The sequence below is a fragment of the Hyaena hyaena genome, unplaced genomic scaffold (genome assembly GCF_003009895.1).
Source record: "Hyaena hyaena isolate Hyena2069 unplaced genomic scaffold, ASM300989v1 scaffold_631, whole genome shotgun sequence".
Taxonomy (NCBI): Eukaryota; Metazoa; Chordata; class Mammalia; order Carnivora; family Hyaenidae; genus Hyaena; species Hyaena hyaena.
In genome coordinates this window covers 686,119-703,365 of record NW_024081264.1, presented here as the reverse complement: position 1 = coordinate 703,365, position 17,247 = coordinate 686,119, and the positions used below count along the sequence as shown (strand labels likewise).

General features: G+C 53.5%; 1 protein-coding gene and 1 long non-coding RNA gene across 3 annotated transcripts in view; one reads left to right on the top strand and one right to left on the bottom strand.

The window, feature by feature from the left end:
* The window catches only part of RASGEF1A (RasGEF domain family member 1A), an 84,110-nt gene extending 72,192 nt beyond the window's left edge, over window positions 1-11,918 (top strand). For both annotated transcript variants that reach the window (XM_039257760.1, XM_039257759.1), the window contains exons 2-13: window positions 1,435-1,635; window positions 4,128-4,250; window positions 6,322-6,459; window positions 7,241-7,462; window positions 7,980-8,054; window positions 8,404-8,496; window positions 8,957-9,059; window positions 9,147-9,226; window positions 9,971-10,162; window positions 11,008-11,131; window positions 11,468-11,540; window positions 11,853-11,918. In XM_039257760.1, the coding sequence (XP_039113691.1) occupies window positions 1,441-1,635; window positions 4,128-4,250; window positions 6,322-6,459; window positions 7,241-7,462; window positions 7,980-8,054; window positions 8,404-8,496; window positions 8,957-9,059; window positions 9,147-9,226; window positions 9,971-10,162; window positions 11,008-11,131; window positions 11,468-11,540; window positions 11,853-11,877 (1,443 nt within the window). In that variant the 5' untranslated portion in view covers window positions 1,435-1,440 and the 3' untranslated portion in view covers window positions 11,878-11,918. The remainder of the gene's footprint in view (window positions 1-1,434; window positions 1,636-4,127; window positions 4,251-6,321; window positions 6,460-7,240; window positions 7,463-7,979; window positions 8,055-8,403; window positions 8,497-8,956; window positions 9,060-9,146; window positions 9,227-9,970; window positions 10,163-11,007; window positions 11,132-11,467; window positions 11,541-11,852) is intronic.
* Window positions 11,100-15,282, bottom strand: LOC120249249. The gene is made up of 4 exons (XR_005532815.1): window positions 14,756-15,282; window positions 13,108-13,279; window positions 11,847-11,995; window positions 11,100-11,500 (listed from the first exon to the last, which is right to left on the bottom strand). It is a non-coding gene; the product is annotated as an uncharacterized LOC120249249 (long non-coding RNA).
* Between the last annotated feature and the right edge of the window lie 1,965 nt (window positions 15,283-17,247).

Genomic DNA, 17,247 nt, shown 5'->3' with positions numbered 1-17,247 from the left:
GAGGGGAGAGGGTGGCACCAGTCAAGCCACAGGAGGGAGAGCACAGTCATGGGCACTAGCCTTGGGGCCTCAGGCTGGCCGATGCGCCTCCCTCCGGTCCCCGTGCAGCACCTCCCAGGTGCTGCCAGCTGCCCTGGGCAACGGGAAACCGAGGCCCAGGAGGGCTGCAGACTCTCCTAGCGCTCATGAGGACTTCCACTAAGCGGCTCTGCTGCAGGGAGAGGTGGGCCCCTCAGCCTCCCGGTCATAACAGGCCAGGCCACTGTGTGCAGCCCTAGCTGTGGGACCACTGAGCACCCCTGAGACTGCTGTCAGACATGTACATCTAAAGGGTATTTCATATTTAGCATGTCCGAAATCAAGTTCCAGATCTTTCGCCAAACCCCACCCTCGTTCTTCCCCAGACTGGTCAATTACTCAGGCCTGAGACCATTTTTCGCAGCCTTCAGAGTTGACCCTGCTCCCCTCCTCTGCTACCACCTGACCTGAGCAATCCCTCCCTGGGTTATGGCAAAGCCCTCCAATTGATTTTCAGATCCTTCACTTGCTGGGTCTCCACATAGCTGAAATAGTGACATTCACGCGGAGTCAGGTCATTCTTGTGATCAGAGCCTCCATGCCTCCGGTCTCAGAGGAATAGCACCTGGCCCACACTGTGCATGGTCTGGCGTGTTACTTAGACCACTCTCCCTGCTCCTTCCCTCCACACACACTGGCCTCAGGACCATGGTACCTGATGTCTCTTATACCTAGAGTGTTCCTTTCTTTTTTTTTTTTTTTTTTTTTTTTTTTTTTTTTTTTTTTTTTTTTTTTTTTTAAATTTTTTTTAATGTTTTACTTATATCTAGGAGAGAGAGAGAGAGACAGCGTGAGCAGGGGAAGGTCAGAGAGAGAGGGAGTCACAGACTGAAACAGGCTCCAGGCTCTGAGCTGGCAGTCAGCACAGAGCCCGATGCGGGGCTCGAACCCACGAAGCGCGAGATCATGACCTAAGCGAAAGTCGGACGCTTAACCGACTAAGCCACCCAGGCGCCCCAAGAGTGTTCCTTTCTTATTCCAAGCAGCTGCATGACTGACACCATCAGTCTATTGCAATGCCATCTTGACCACCCTGAAATGCTCAGGGTTCTCCTCTTCTGGGCATTGTTTTTCCCCATAGTTTCTCTTCTTCCACTGGGATGTGACCCGAGGAGGCAGGGTTCTGTGTGTTCAGGTTCTAGAAACGAGGCCTGGTATGCGTGGAGCAGGTGTTGAAGAAATATTTATCACTCAGTGGCTGTAGGGCTGCTTAGGAATTTGTCTACCCACCTGAGCTGACATTTAATGCCCACCCTTGGGTAGGGAGCCCCTCCTGGCCCTGCCGGGACTCTCACTGTGCACTTGCACTTGGGCTGCAGGTGACCAGGCCTGTGATGCCTCTTTCTTCTCTCCCAGGAAACTATGCCCCAGACGTCTGTCGTCTTCTCCAGCATTCTTGGGCCCAGCTGTAGCGGACAGGTGCTGCCTGGCATGGGGGAGCGAGGAAGCGGGGCCGGCAGCTCTGGGGACCTCGTCTTCCAAGAGGGACGCCTCATCTCTGGGTCCCTGGAGGCTTTGATGGAGCACCTGGTCCCCACAGTGGACTATTACCCGGATGTAAGTGCCTGGGGCCTGGAGATGGGTGGGACTGATCAGGGCCACCTTGGTTCCAGGGGGGAAGGGAGCCCCAGACAGAGCTGGACAGAGCAGTAGGGGAGGGGCAGCCCATCAGGGAGCCTCAGCCCTACCTCCTGCTCTGCCCTACTGCCCCTGCGGTGGAGGGGAACCTGCAGTGACACCCCTGCTGACCCCAGGCAGCTGGGAGACAGCCTTGGTGGCATAAGGAAGCAGATACACAAGGGGGTAGAACAGGGGCCTGAGCTCTGGACAGGGTCTAACCGAAGAAGAGTCTAAGGGGTAGGGCTGGAGCCTTGGGGTCCTGGTGAGGGTCCACCCAGCATGTGTCCTGTCCCTGAGCTGGGAAGTTTGTTTTGTGCATGACACGCCATGGTCCAGAATAAAGAGGGGACAGCCCTGCCATGCCCAGCCAGCATGCAGACCCCAGGCACAGGCCCGCATAGGCGGGACTGGCCTTCTGCAACAATTCAGATCCTCTTCATTTCAAGATGCCACTGCTACATTCTTAGAACAGACAGAAAGAGTTCCCTTGTCATGTGTGGCTTCCCTTTTGCCTATGAGAGGTGACATCTCTGAGCAGCAGTGGTATTGGGCCTGCCTGCTCCCTTTGGAGAGCCAAGCTGCGACAGCCCCCTTTCAGGGCCCCCCCTCCCTCCTGAGGGCAGCACTGTGCTTGCTGGCCTTGGCCTCTGACATGGGTTGGCAAGGGAGGGTCAGGAAGGAATCGCCCCCCTCCACTCTCTAGCTTTTATCTAATGGGATGGAGCCAACTCAGCTTCTGGGTGTTCGTGTTCCTGGCACTGCCACCCTCCCCCCTCCGCCCCGCCCCAACATGTCAGGCCTCCTACCTTCCTCCTGGAGCTGTCTAGCCCGTGCTACTTGAAAACCCTCCCAAAGCTGGGCTGGGGCTGGTACTGGTGGTGCAGACACTGCAGCTAAAGGTCAGGTGTCCTGAAGAAGCCTCCCAGGGCCCAGCACCTCCAACCTCCACTGCTCTGTGGCCTTGTGGGAGGAGCTATTCCTCTTCTAGGTCTGACCCGAGGGACCTCCTCAGTTGTTACCAGTATTATCTCCCAAACACTATGCCCCGGGATCACCCCCTGCTTTCCGGAAGAGAGTAAAGGGGTGGTAGTGCAGAGGGAGGGCCGGCAGAGTCCAGCTGGGCCTCAGCTTCTCTGCCAAGCTCCTGGGTTCCCTCCCTCCCCCCCACTGCTCCCCTCCCCCATGTATGTGGGCAGCTGGGGTTGCACGCATACCAGTGAGTCTCTGTGCTCCTGGGAAATGCACAGCTCCTCCCTGGGTGCTCTCCTTGCCTGGGCTAGGAACGCCAAAGTGTGATGCCTGGGTGACTTTCATCACACGTCTGAGCCATCTGCCTAGAAGGGTCCACCAACCAGCTGGGATCCCTGAGCACCCATGCTGTACAGCCTGGGGACAGGGCATGGGGAGTCTGGGGGGGGGGGCACAGGGAGGGAGGGGTTTAGAGGAACCTCTGCTGTTCCCAGGAGAATCTCAGGTGGCTTCTGAAGGCTGCAGGGAGGCAGTGAGGGCCCGAGGCCTTGAGGTCTGTTCTGTAAGGCCTCTGCTCCCAGCAAACATGGCCCACTTGCTTTGGGCTGGAGCAAGGAAGACCTGCTCCTCTGGGCCCAGAGTGAGGGCAGAGGGTCCCAGCACCCCCCTCCCCTCCCCCCCAGCCTACAGCAGCCATGTAGGGGTAGAGTCCCCAGGAGAGCTTCAGGCAGCTGCCCCCCTCCTAGGTCCAACCTGTCTGCAGGCAGGGGCGTGTGAAGATCTCACAGGTGCTGACCCATGTCAGACCAAAGGCTTCAGAGAAGCCCTGGCCTCTGTTCCCTGACACCTTTTAGTCCAGATCTTGAGGGCCTTTCAGAAACTGTACCACAGAGCCCAGGGACAAGGGCACATGGATGTGGGGCAGAGGGGACCTGGTATGGCGGGTGGACGTAAGGCCTAGAGCTGGTTATTAGCACAGGGGCTTGTGACAATCCCTGATGCTGGGTGCTGGGTTCAAGAATGCCCCACTCTGCCCGCCACCAGCAAGGCAAGTGAAGATCTGGACAAGAAGGCTTGGAGACTGACCCTGGAAGCACTGCGGGCTGAGCAGGGGGCTCACGCAGGCTGGGAGCGTCTCCCCGACATTAGCTCCCACCGTGGGGGGGGACGGAGGAGAATTCCAGCAGAGCAAGCCTGCTGGGGGCTGAGCTTGTCAGGGGAAGCCTCCAGTTGCTGCGGGGATGTGGGGTTTGATCTGTGCCTTGCAAGGGAGGCAGGATTTGGGTGGCAGTGAGTGAAAAGGAAGGACATCCAAGGTGGGGTAAACCATGCAGGAGAAGGCATGGCTGCTGGATGGTGTTGTGGGGCCCGGGGAGTGGCTGGACAGGCTGTGACCATAGCTGGAGAGGGCCACACCAGCCCGACCTCCTCTTCATCCTCTCTCCCTGTCTCTTCTTCAGAGGACATACATCTTTACATTTCTCTTGAGCTCCCGGGTCTTCATTCCCCCTCATGACCTGCTGGCCCGCGTGGGGCAGATCTGCCTGGAGCAGAGGCAGCAGCTGGAGACCGGGTCTGAGAAGGTAAAGGTGCAGCCGGGTGCTGCCTATCTCTGTCCTTCTGGCAGGTCAGGTCTGGCTGAGCCCAGCAGGGGGCCCTCTGTGATCGGGCAGGTTGGCTTGTTTCTGGCCTTCCTGGCACCCTCGGGGCATGGATCCCTGTTTGGCACAGGGTGCACCCAGAGCCGAGTACTCTCCATGGGATGCTGGAAGTGACTGCTCTTGGTGGGCACTCGCACCCCTTTTCACGAAAGAGCCACAGCAGAGAGCTCTGCCAGCAACCCTGGTCAGGGCCGGGACCCCCAGCTGGTAGAAAAGCTGCCAGTGGGACCTGGGTCACTGACCCCTCTGGCGGGGGCGGGGGGTTAGGTGGCAGCAGTCTCAGGCTGACTCCTGCTCAGAGTGGTTTGCAGTGACTCAAATACGGCTCACTGCCCCTGCTGTCTCTTCATACTGAGCCAGGCTATGGGGAGCCAGGACAGCCGAGAAACCACAGGCTGTCCCCGGGGGCATGTGCTTCGGATGAGGCTTGCAGAAGCCCAGGGTCTGGTGCAGAAGACGGGGCGGTAGGTGTGCTGAGAGAGGGCTGGCAGAGCCTAGTCTGGGCTGTGGCAGCGCACGTCCCGTCCCTGCTGGCTGATGACTTTCCCCTCCACCTTCCCTCCACCAGGCTAGGCCACCTGCCCCTGCAGGTTTGCGGCACAGGCCTGGGAACGGAGTCTCCCTGTCAGAGGGGCGTGGGGATGCACTCCTGGAGTCCCTGGAAGCAGGAAGACAGGCACTGAGCACAGCCTGAGGGTTGGGAAAGGCTCCTGAAGAGACAGGTGGAAATAAGTCAAAGTGGGGTGGTGGTGGGTGGGGAGATGAAAGTATAGGCGGAAGGGCAGCATGGAGACATGCACCGCAGGGCCTCTGAGGGGATTCAAGTCCCTAGCTGCAGAAGAGTGTGGGGTGCTGTGGTCCTCTGGGGAAGCATCAGCAAGGCCCGCTGGATGCCGTCTGCACTGGGCTCTGGCTGGGAGGAGTGGCTACAGGGAGTGAGGGGCCAGCTGGGACAGGCTCCCTAAGGCATGGGAAGCCATCACTAGGGGACCAGCTGGGGACATGGCCAGAATCAGGCAGGTTGGAGGCAGCTCAGCAGGGCTGGGGGCGGATGTGGGGATGGAGAGTGGTGAGAGGCCCCCAGGGCAGCTGGACAGTCCAGGTTGGGCAGGTCCAGGCAGGCAGGGAGCTGGTCGGTGCTGAGGAGGAGCCGCGGTGGGCACAGGAGGGGTGTGGGCACTTCAGTGGGACAGTGTGGGGCTGGGCCCTGAAGACCAGCTGGGGTATTGCAGCCAAGCATTTGGGACATTCTGCTCAGGCCTCACCTGTGTGTGGACCCAGGGTGAAAGCAGGGGTGCCCAGCCCATCTGTAATGATAGGAGGTCCAGAGAGGGATGCCTCAGTGTCTGCACCCCTTCCCGGCACTTGCCAACCTGCTTTTAACTGAGAGGGGGCAGGCAAGAATCTCACTTAAAAAATTTTTTTTGGTTTATTTTTATTTATTTTTGAGAGACATACAGAGCAAGTCGGGGAGGGGCAGAGAGAGGGGGAGATAAAATTCCAAGCAGGCTCCGTGCTGCCAGCGCAGAGCCTGATGCAGGGCTTGAACCCACAAACTATGAGATCATGACCGAACCAAAATCAAGAGCTGGACGCCCAACCGAGCCACCCAGGAGCCCCGAGAGTCTCTCATTTTTAGCAATTTTCCTTGGTTTTCATTGTTGTTGTCATTTTAAGTGGGTTACTTCTAATTACAGCAAAGGAAAACTAGTTTTCTATGTCACGGTAATGAGAGGACAGGTGTTTTGAAAATAAGTGAAAAAGAGCTGACGAAAGGGGGCCTATGAAACTAAGCAGGTACGACACAGCCACAGGTGGACAGAGTGGGGGATGTCCCTCCCTAGCACCCTCGCCCCAGCATGGGGCTGGGGTGCAGGTCCTGCGGGGGATAGTGGGTGTGGGGGTGTTGCAGAGCTGGGGGAGATGGGGAAGCTTGTACCACTGGCCCTCCTGTGCCCACTCTGGACGGTGACCTTATGCCCTGCTGCCCCAGGCCAAGCTGAAGTCCTTCTCAGCCAAGATTGTGCAGCTGTTAAAGGAGTGGACGGAGGCCTTCCCCTATGACTTCCAGGATGAGAAGGCCATGGCTGAACTCAAGGCCATCACCCACCGGGTCACACAGTGTGACGAGGTGAGTCTTCCTTGGACCCTGGCAGGACCCCTTGGGTGTGTGTCTGGGGGAGGGTGTCTACTCTCACAGGAGGGTGGCTCTTCAGGGACAGCTGCTCTGTACGTGGTCCTCTATGTGGTCACCGTCCCAAGACAACTGCTGGATGGCTCCATTTGTGCCCCTCCTCACAAGACTCAGCTGTCCAGCAATGGGCCAGAATGAGCACAGGCCCCACCTCTCTCGTGCTTGGGGTGAGTGGAATGGGGACCTAGTAAGAAGTTTTAAGAGCCCGTCTGCATCTCTGGCTCCCATCCTGGCCTGCCGTAGAGACAGGAAACCTGGATGGCTGGGGCTCCACAATGGAAGTGCTCTCTGGCTGGAGGGCTCAGAAAGCCCAGGAGAGTTCCAGCAGGCGCCGGGGCTGCTTCCATCCAGGGAGGAAGGTTCCTGGTCCTGGAGGAAGCCCTTCCGAATGCTCTCTTCCCTGCTGTGGGGAAGCCAAAAGTAGTTCGGCTGGACACCGTTAGGAAAACCATGGTTTTCAGACCCAGCAGCCTACCCCTGGCCCTGCCCTGGCCCTCAGCTCCCAACCCCACGGGACAGCTGGCTGAGCACCCTCCTCACTAGTACTCAGAGGAGCCCACACTGTTCCATTCTGTCTTCCAAGGCCCAAACACTCATGGTAGGTTTGAGTAGGAATGTGCGCTCAAAGTTAGGCACATCCTTGGAGAGGAAATGGGTTTCTCTGGAGAGGGGGTGGTCTTGTCCTAACCTAACCTTTGTTGTCCCCTGATCCCCACAGGAGAATGGCACAGTGAAGAAGGCCATTGCCCAAATGACACAGAGCCTGCTGCTGTCGCTGGCTGCCCGGAGCCAGCTTCAGGAGCTGCGGGACAAGCTTCGCTCTCCAGCCATGGACAAAGGGTCTGTCCTCAAGGCTAAGCCGCCAGCCACTCAGAAGGACATCCTGGGCGTGTGCTGCGACCCCCTGGTGCTGGCCCAGCAGCTGACTCATATCGAGCTGGTCAGTTCCACAGTGTGCCCTGCCTGGCACGGGGGCGGGGGTGCATTCACCAAGGACCTCGAGGCCGCTGGCCGCCCCCAGCATCTTTCGCAGAATAGCGCTGCACTTGTCAGCTTCTGGGTCCCGGGATCACAGCAACCTCAAGTATTTGGGAGGGGCTGGGGTGAAGGGGACTGGCCCAGGAGGTGAAGGGCTTAGAGTGGGAGAGCCTGGTCCCCTACCCTGTCACCTCATTTTGCATATGCCCTGGGCTGGGAAGGTACCCTGCACCTAGCAGCCACTGCCCCCAAGACTTCCACCTCATTCCATGAAGCCCTGTTTTCTCCCCTCCCAGGGGAGGGCCTTTCCGACCCCTGGGGTGCCTTTCAGGGCCTGCCCCCTGGCTGGGTGCTCTGTAGTGTGCACCTGCAGGAAGGTCTTCTCTGCTACTCTAAACATGGCCTGCACCCTGAGTGTGGGGCCTGCCTGGAGTGGCAGGTTCATCACCCGTCTTGTGTTACCTCCTCGCCCATCCTAGGAGAGGGTCAGCAGCATTCACCCTGAGGACCTGATGCAGATCGTCAGCCACATGGACTCTCGGGACAAGCACCGGGTGAGGGGCTGCTGTGTGCTCTGGGGTGGCCTTAGGGTGGGCCTAGCACTTATACCTATGCAGGGTGGGGGGCCTCACAGCCAAATGATATGGGTCTGGCCTGGTGCCTGCTCCAAGGGGTCAGCAGACAGCTATGCAGGGTGATGCATACCGGAAGGGGGCCAGCGTTCCCAGGAGCCTGGGGACGGGGCATCCTGGGACCCCTGGACCTGTCCAGCTGCCCACACCCCACCATCACTTTCAGTCTCTTTTGGCCATGGTTCCTGCTCCTCATTTCTGGGGTTAGGGCTGGGGCAGCACCTCCTGGCCGTGTCCTCAGGTTCCCTGTGACCTGTTCTGTTTCCCCCAGTGCCGAGGGGACCTGACCAAGACCTACAGCCTGGAGGCCTATGACAACTGGTTCAATTGCCTTAGCATGCTAGTGGCCACTGAGGTGTGCCGGGTAAGTGCTGCATGGCCCATATGGGTGGGATGGCACTGTCCCTTCTCTGGACCCAGAGTGCTGCCTGAGGCTTTGACTTCTATACCCCTCAGATAATAATACTTTGAAAGTCGAGACAGAAGCCTCCATTGCTGGGTCACCAGCACCCTGCTCCCCCCTACCTCCTGGCCAATCTCACAGTAATTATGAGAGACGCCCATCCATGGAGTGCACCCAGCATGTTCTGGGAGTTTACCTGGGACCCCCTTAGTACTCTCAGACTGCCCTCTGCCCAGCGTCGAAGATGCCACAGCTGTATTCCTGCCTCTGCAGCCGGCGAGCATCTCCCCAGCCCCGGGTCTGACAGCTCTGAGGGCCCAGCGTAGCTCCTGTCTAGGCTGCTCTTCAGGGACTGCTCGGGGTGGGGGTGGGGGGTGCTCCTGTGGTGGGCTCACGCTGAGGCTGTTTGGCTGCTCTCCAGGTGGTGAAGAAGAAGCACCGGACCCGCATGCTAGAGTTCTTTATTGATGTGGCCCGGGAGTGCTTCAACATCGGGAATTTCAACTCCATGATGGCCATCATCTGTGAGTGGCCTGGCCCCAGGGGCTTCCTATCCAGCTTCTGCCTGGCCTACCTAACCCCACCCTGACTCTACTTGCTGTTCCCTGCAGCTGGCATGAACCTCAGTCCTGTGGCGAGGCTGAAGAAAACATGGTCCAAAGTCAAGACGGCCAAGTTTGACGTCTTGGAGGTAGGCACCTCAGCCTTGTCCTACATTGGCCTGAGGAGGGGTGGGCCTCCCATCACACTCTGCCCCCTTGCTCGGAACCCACTGCCCACAGTACCATCTGGTGTAGGCCATGTTGAGCTGGCCTGGCTGCTCTAGGAGGGCGGTAGCTGAAATGCTCCTTGGCCCTTGGGACTGTAGTCAGAACTGGCATTGCTTTAGGCAAGTTCTGGAGAGTGGTTATGAAAGAGCTTGATAAAAGTGGGCCCTGGGGTGTTGCTGGGGTGATGCTGACAAAGCAGAGACTGGCCTTTTACTGGCTTGAATTCCTGTGGTCCTGGATCATCTGGGCGGCCCAAGGGCAGGTAGGTTTACCTGCAGCCTTCCCTGAAGTTATTTGATCACAGAATCCACTTTCTGCAAATGTGTCTTATGGAGCTCGTCAGCTTAGGGAGATATTGGTCCAAGGAGAGGGGCAAAGGAAGGTTTTGAGAGGAAAGAAGTGAGACTCAGGCTCAGCAGGGCAGGGAAGAGGTGTATGGGAGCTGTGAGACCTCTCTGTAACTTTCCTCATGTTTGGATCCAAACCCAGTACTCAGCCAGGTGCTCACTCCCAGAAAGGAGGCCTCTTCTGGTGACAGTCCAGGGCTGCCCGGGGGGGGGGAAGTGCCTTCCCCACCACTGTTTCCTGCTCTGCAAAGGGGCATCCTGAGCAAGTCTGGGGTTCAGGGAGACCACTGCCAACCAGGTCCTCCTGTCTGCCCACAGCACCACATGGACCCATCCAGCAACTTCTGCAACTACCGCACTGCCCTGCAGGGGGCCACACAAAGGTCCCAGATGGCCAACAGCAGCAGAGAGAAGATCGTTATCCCTGTATTCAACCTTTTCGTTAAGGACATTTATTTCCTGCACAAAATCCATACCAACCACTTGCCCAATGGGCATGTTAACTTCAAGGTGAGCTCAACACTCTTGTGATCTGAGGGGAGGGGGGCCAGACTGTCCCAACACAGGGCAGGACAGGCCTCCCAGCGTTACCCTAGGGCAGGCAGAATCTGTGCCACTAGAGCAGCAAGGCAGTGGCCCTTTGCAGAAAGGCCTTTAGGACTGAAAGCTCCAGGGTGGGTTACGTGTGTTGTTTGCATAGTTTAAGTGTGGCTCCAACCCTTCTGGGCTTGGAGCCACAGGGAAGTCGTATTTACCCAGGACCTGGGTCCCAACACTGACCCCACCAGAGAGTAGAGAAGGGGCTACTTCTGGGGGTTTAGGAGTAAGAAAGGTTTTAGGCAATAAGGTACTCAAGCAGGGAGGAAGAGGCAGCAGAATTCCAGATGAAAGCCAAGGGTAGCTGGCCAATGGTGGGAAGGTAGGACAAAGGTGATTGGGGCCTGTGTAAGAATCCATAACTCCTTCCTACCCTTACCTGTGTGACGGAGTACTGGACAGCCCTGTTTCCCCTACAGCTCCCCAGAGAATGAGGTCATGACACGTTCAGGTTGGTGGTGCTGTGCTGGGTATGGCTGGCATACCTGCCTCAGCCTGGAGTCCCAGATGCGGCCCTCTGAGTCTTGCACGGGGGGAGGCACAGACCCTGCTGCAGCCTCAGGCTTAGGCAAAGTGCAGGATGGAGTGGTCTTGGGGACACTTACTGGCTCTAATGCTGCATGAAGTGTTGCTGTGGCCACAGTCAGCCCATCTTGCTGGGGTGCAGAATGAAACCAGAACCTACATCCCCTGAACAAACCAAGGATTTCAAGCATAAGGTGACAAATGAACATCCAGTTGGTCTTCTGTACCTTCAGAAATTTTGGGAAATCTCCAGACAGATCCATGAGTTCATGACATGGACTCAGGTAGAGTGTCCCTTCGAGAAGGACAAGAAGATTCAGAACTACCTGCTCACGGCACCCATCTACAGCGAGGAAGGTGAGGCCCAGTGCCCCAGGGCAGCACACCCACCTCCCCACACTGTACATGTCACCCTGATGCCCCCATGTCCTCTGCTTTCATTGGGGGGGGGTTACCCTGGGAGGCAGGCTTGATCACCGGGGGGAGCTGTGGGTAGAGGGGGCTCTGGAAGCCACCTGATAGTGCTGCAGAACCAGGAAACTTCTCAGTCCCAAAGATGGGAGCTCTAGAACCTCAGGGAGTAGAGACCTGTGGACAGGCCCAGTTGCACCCCTAGAAAGGAAGGGACAACTGGTATAGTAGGCAGACTCACTGCATGTGGACATGGGTTCTGAGGGGCTTGTCATCTCTTAGCTCTCTTCATCGCCTCCTTTGAAAGTGAAGGTCCTGAAAACCACATGGAGAAGGATAGCTGGAAGACTCTCAGGTAGGAGAACCCCAGGGACAGGCCTGCGAGCTCCTGAGACCATCCCCGTGCCCGAGTCTACCGGAAGGGACAGGACTGGGGAGCGTGATGGGTCTGCCCTTCTGAAAGGCGGCCGGGGGGGGGGGGGGTCTCTGCACAGGCTGCCAGTCGGTGGGAGGCTGAGGACTTGGGTCTGAGTGTCCCTGACCCTTCCCCTGATGGCTGGCTCTTTGAATCCAAGCCCTCCCCAAATAGTGTGGCCTGCCTTCTGCCTGCTCAGGGGAGGGGCCTGCCAACCACCTGACCATTTCTCTATGCCCTGCTTACCTTTAGGACGACTCTCCTTAACAGAGCCTGAAGGCGTGGATGCAGCCTGCAGACGCTGGATGAAGCACACACATGCACTGAGTTTTAATCCTGATTGATAAGGGTTGAGATGAGGAGGCCTCACTGGTTGGGGTCCATTTTGTATATAACTTTTATGGAAAAAAAGTAATTATTTCATGCATCAACCTTTGGCACTTACAAAGTTTTTTTTTTTGTTGTTTATTTTAAATAACAGGGCAGGGCCCTGCTTCGGGGAGGGTGGGGAAAGAGTATCATGGGAGATGGCATCCATGATAACATCTTATTCTAATGAAATGTAGATTTTTATTTTCTACTTTTGATTATTAACATCTTATGAAAAAATATTAAAAAAAAAAAAAACCCAACCAAAACCAATGTGAGCCCTGCCTGCTTGGGCGCCCTTCCAGCCAGTGTCTCTGATGTCGGGGTTAGTGCCTTAGAGAGTACTGGAGGGCCGGTCTCCCACTCCGTTCTTTTAGCCCTCAGCCAGCCAGTGCCAGGGAAATGCCAGGAGAGCTCTGACCTGGGCCACAAAGTACCTGCCCTCAAAGCCTAGGCCAGAGAGGTTCTAGCAAGAAGGGCTTGGCTGGCCAGGGGGCCTCATTTGCATACTTCTAGAAGCAAACCTTGAGTACAGGCTTTCCAAAGTTTACATTTTCATTTTCCTTTATCAGGGATTTAGGGGGTCGGGGAGGGGCAGGGGGATAACTGGCAGCATATTTTCTGTTGGAATATGTCTGGCAAATTGTTCTTCAACTACATTTTAGGAAAAGAGAAAATCTAAAATAAATGTGGGGGGGGGAGGGTGTGGTGGAATTGTCTGTTTCCCAGGCTGTAACTGAGAGGTACGCTGAGCTGTAGTGAAGAGAGAACAAGGTGGACTTGAGGACAGGGACATTTAAAGCAGTTCCTGAAACTAGTACAAAGTGAAAAGAAGCAACTCACAAATTGGTATTCTAGCGGACTGCCTCCTCTTTCCCTCTGGGTGGGGGGCGCCCCTGAAGAGATTCTGAAACAGAATATTAGCCAGACCAGACTGCTGGAGCCCACTCACAGAAAACTGCCCAGCAATGAGAGGTATTTTCCATACCCAAACTTGAAGAGTACACTCATTTTGTCTTTCTGGCTGTGGGAAGGCATGTCCTGATCCCTCAAAAGCCAGAGGTGGGCCATCCGCTCTGACTCTCTCCCCCTCACAGCAGGGCTTTCATTCTGCACAAGCAGGTTCGGAACTACTCACCCTTGTTTCTCTCCGCATGCCTGGCTTCCCAGGAGCCTGCAGCCGAGATGCCCGAGTGAGGATGGGTCCATTAGTTGCTAATTCCCAAAGCTCCTAGGAGATCCTGGAGATGTGGAGGTGAGGCCTCAGGAAGGGGTGGCTCCCCAATCCGATGCGGACGTTGCCCTCAGCCCTGGGTGGAGCAGGATTATTTACACTGTATTGTCACAGTGTTTTTGCACTTTTCAGATGTTCTAGATAGTACATAGCGTATCTTGGTAGACATATTGCTTTGTTTATGTATTTGGGATAAAGAAAGGCTAAAAACTTGAGAATCTATATTTGGAATACAACGTTAGCACACTTTCTTCTGTCTTGCGAGTTAAGGAGCTTTCATGTCAGTGTGCACTCCACTGGGTCATCAGTTCTAGTAGCTATCTGATACAGTGTCTATGTTTGCTACTTTATTTTCCCAATTTGAGACACACCCTATGATGTTTTGGTATTTTGAGATGAACTCTGAGTACAAAGCTGTACCATAACGCAGGATGTCAGTTGTTGGTGTGACTGGACGTACTTGCATCAATAAAAGAACATGTTGCTCCCCTTGCATGCCTGCTCTCTGCGTGTAGCTGGTGAGGCCTGATGGCACAGAGGTGTGAGGATGTCCAGGTCCTACAAGGCCCTTCAGAGAAGGAGCAAGGGACTCTCATCTACACAACACCTTCTGACAAAGGGCTTTTCAAATAAATAATGCAAAACAAGACAAAGTTGTATAAGAGGCGTGTTCTAGTCCTGCTCTCCTCAAAGTAAGATCCAAAACTGTTTCACTAGTTGATTCTATCACATGGTCATATACATTCAGGAAACCTAACTCATGTAAGACTGTAAATGCCCCTTTACTACAGGACTAATCAGAACGGTCAGTGACCATGGGCTCTGTGGGTCTCTCCTGGGACAGGGGAATTGGGGACACCTGCTGACATGTTTCTGTAGAACAGTTTGCAGAATGCAGTTCTAGATGGGGCTCTTTCTGTTGTGATGAGTCACCTTCAAAAGTACTAAAGTAAAGGGATTTGTTGGAAGGCACACAAGAGTTTGTGGAATTGAAGGAAAAGCATTGAGTCACTGGAATGGAAGCCAAACTCCCATCTGTGCCTCTCCAGCCTATCCCACTGCCACTCTGTCAACAATGCCCAGGCTGGATGAGATCTGTTCTATAGTTCACTGAACCTTACCCTGTTCCCTCAGAGCTAAGCTGGACTCATTTTTCAATGTATGCAGTGTCTGTCATGCCCACTGGACCAGCAGAGCCCAACAGAAAACTTTCTGTGATGGGAATGCTCTCTATTTGTATTGCTGCTAGTTACATCTATGTGCTGAGCACTGAGATGTGGCCAACACAACTGAGGAATGGAATTTCTAATTTTAGGTGTAAACAGCTAATGGCCACTGTACTGGACAGAAGGCTAGGCCTGTGGGGCTTTATCACCTGCTGTCCTAGTGGCTTGTGGACGGCACACAATAGGTGCTTAGGTGTTTGTAGAGCAAATGAGGACACCTATGAGGATGCACACTGAGTTTTGGGTAAACGACACTTTTTCAGTCTTTATAACTCAATGGAATTCTTAATGTCCTGGTAAAGTTATTTTTGAAGGTTTCTACCTACCTCAGCTGAAGAAGGGGCAGCACGTCCTTCGGTGTGTGCCTTGGCCGTGGAGCTTGAGCTGGATGTGGGTGGCGAGCTCTCTAGGCTGGCTGTGGTGCGCCTTCACGCACAGGGAAGTCCCTCTAGGGTGTGCTTCGCAAGGTGTGGCTCTTTGACAGCAGCATTAGCAGCATTGGACACTCGTTCAAACCGATCTCGGGGCCCCACTGCAGCCTCACTAAAGAGGAAAACATGGGAGTGGGGAGTCCAGCACGTTTGGGAAGCTCTTCTGCTGATCCTCACAGTCCACCTCTCCCAGGTAGAGCCCACTTCTTTGAGGTACACTCTGCTTCACAGACACACAGAACCTTCATGTCACTAGTGTACCTCCTCGAATGTACTGTGGTCCTGTCGTCACACACATTCTTCCAGAGTCTCCTTACAGCTTCTCTGGTGAGTGGTGCTCTGTGCTCCTCCAGGCCCCATCTGTTTTCTCACCTTACATCATCTGGCATCTGTCTCACTCACTAGTCTTGGCTTTCCGAGTAGGAGCCATTTGTGTAGCTGTGGCCAGGGACCAGCACGGTGTGCAGCTCCTAACACCAGATATGATGCCTGAACACTGCCTTTCACTTCACACACACATTTCAGGAACAAATCTATGTTATAGCATCATGTGACAGAAATAAGCTAAGGATCTCTCATAAGGCCATTGAGACTTCTGTGACAAAACTGAGATTATTTGTGAAACACACACCCATCACACCTGTATATAAAACAGATGTCCTGTTCCCCAGGGAGGCAAGACAGGATAAGTGTTAAGAGCAAGGAATCAAAGGTTAAACTATTTGGATTCGAATCCTAGTTTCCAGTTCTCAGCAGGGTATCCTTGGAAATGTTGTTTAGCTTTTAAAGCCTCTATTTTCTCATGATTAAGATAAATTTACAATATTTTCTGTCTCCTACAATACTCTCTGCCCCTTCTTTGAAGGGGTTGTTGTAATGTTACATGGCAGAAAGTGCAGTGCCTGGTTCATTAGTTATTAGTTCATCCAGTGTTAGCTGGATACTCCTGATGAAACTGAACCCCATTTCTCCCTCAGAGCAGAATCTCCTGGGAAAAGTGAAACAGAATTATAAATGACCTTTTCAAAGGAACAACTGAAGTTCTGGTTAATATAAATATATTCTAACATTACTAAAGAGTCACTTGTGTTAAATTTAACCAGTACATAAACATATATGGGAAAAACTGCCACAAATTGGGGAGGGATTCAGAACTACTTCCTAAGTGAAAAACCTATTACTCACATACAGGCTAGTGACCTTAGATCATACTAACACAATTTCTAGTTTTATTACCAGAAAGGACGTCCTGATACTATGAGGAAGGTGAAGGGCTACCACTCCCCTCTCCCCTAAATATCTATCCTAACATACCCCAAACTCTTAGGTATGAATCTTCAGCAACAATGTTGAAGAAACAGTGTTGTCAAGAATATAAGAAAATGTTGGAATTTTAAAATTCATTTTCATTTCTTAAAGAATGAATAGAGTTTCTTCTCCAAATTTGGTCATAATTCTGAAAAAATTACAAGTGTAATACTAGAAAATAGGAAATAGGTTAAGAGACATAAAGGGTATGGAGAATACAATAGGTCTAACATGTTATCACAGCTTTTGAGAGAAAGAATGAGGTAGAGACAATGAAATATAATAGCTGAAAATCTTTCAGAACTGATAAAAAATCATCATCTACGGAGCCCAAAGAATCTCAAGCAAGATCAGAAACAACACAACAACAACAACTTGCAGACACACATATCATAGTGATACAGAACAGGGATAAAGAGGAGAGATCCTAAAGGCAGCCAGGGAAAAAGGTTGATTACTTTCAAAGGAGTATCAACCTTAAGCTAATAACTAAGGAAATAGCTATAGCCAGAAGACAGTAGAATAACATCAATGTGCTAAAAAGCAAACCAAACAAACCCAACTTCTATAGAATTCTATACTCTTCAAAAAATATTTTTTAAATGAGATAAAGATATTTATGAACCAAAATGGAGTTTGCTATCAGCAGACCTTCACTGAAAGAAATGCTAAAGATTGACTCTTTTTAAAAAATTTTTAATTTTTTAAAATGTTTATTATTATTGAGATTCAGAAATACAGCATGAGTCAGGGAGGGGCAGAGAGAGAGGGAGACATAGAATCTGAAACAGGCTCTGGACTCTGAGTTGTCAGCACAGCCTGACGTGGGGCTCAAACCCACTAACCGTGAGATCATGACCTGAGCCAAAGTTGGGATGCTCAACCAACAGAGCCACCCAGGCACCTCTTAAGATGGACTCTTGACTCCCATACTATATACAAAAAATACTTCTAGATGCATCACAGATCTAAGTATGAAGGGCTCAACAAAGAGGAGAAGGGAAGTTATAGGCAATCTTACCCAATAAAGCATCTAAAAGAAAACGGGAAAATTCTTCCTTTACTTTGGAGCAGGCAAA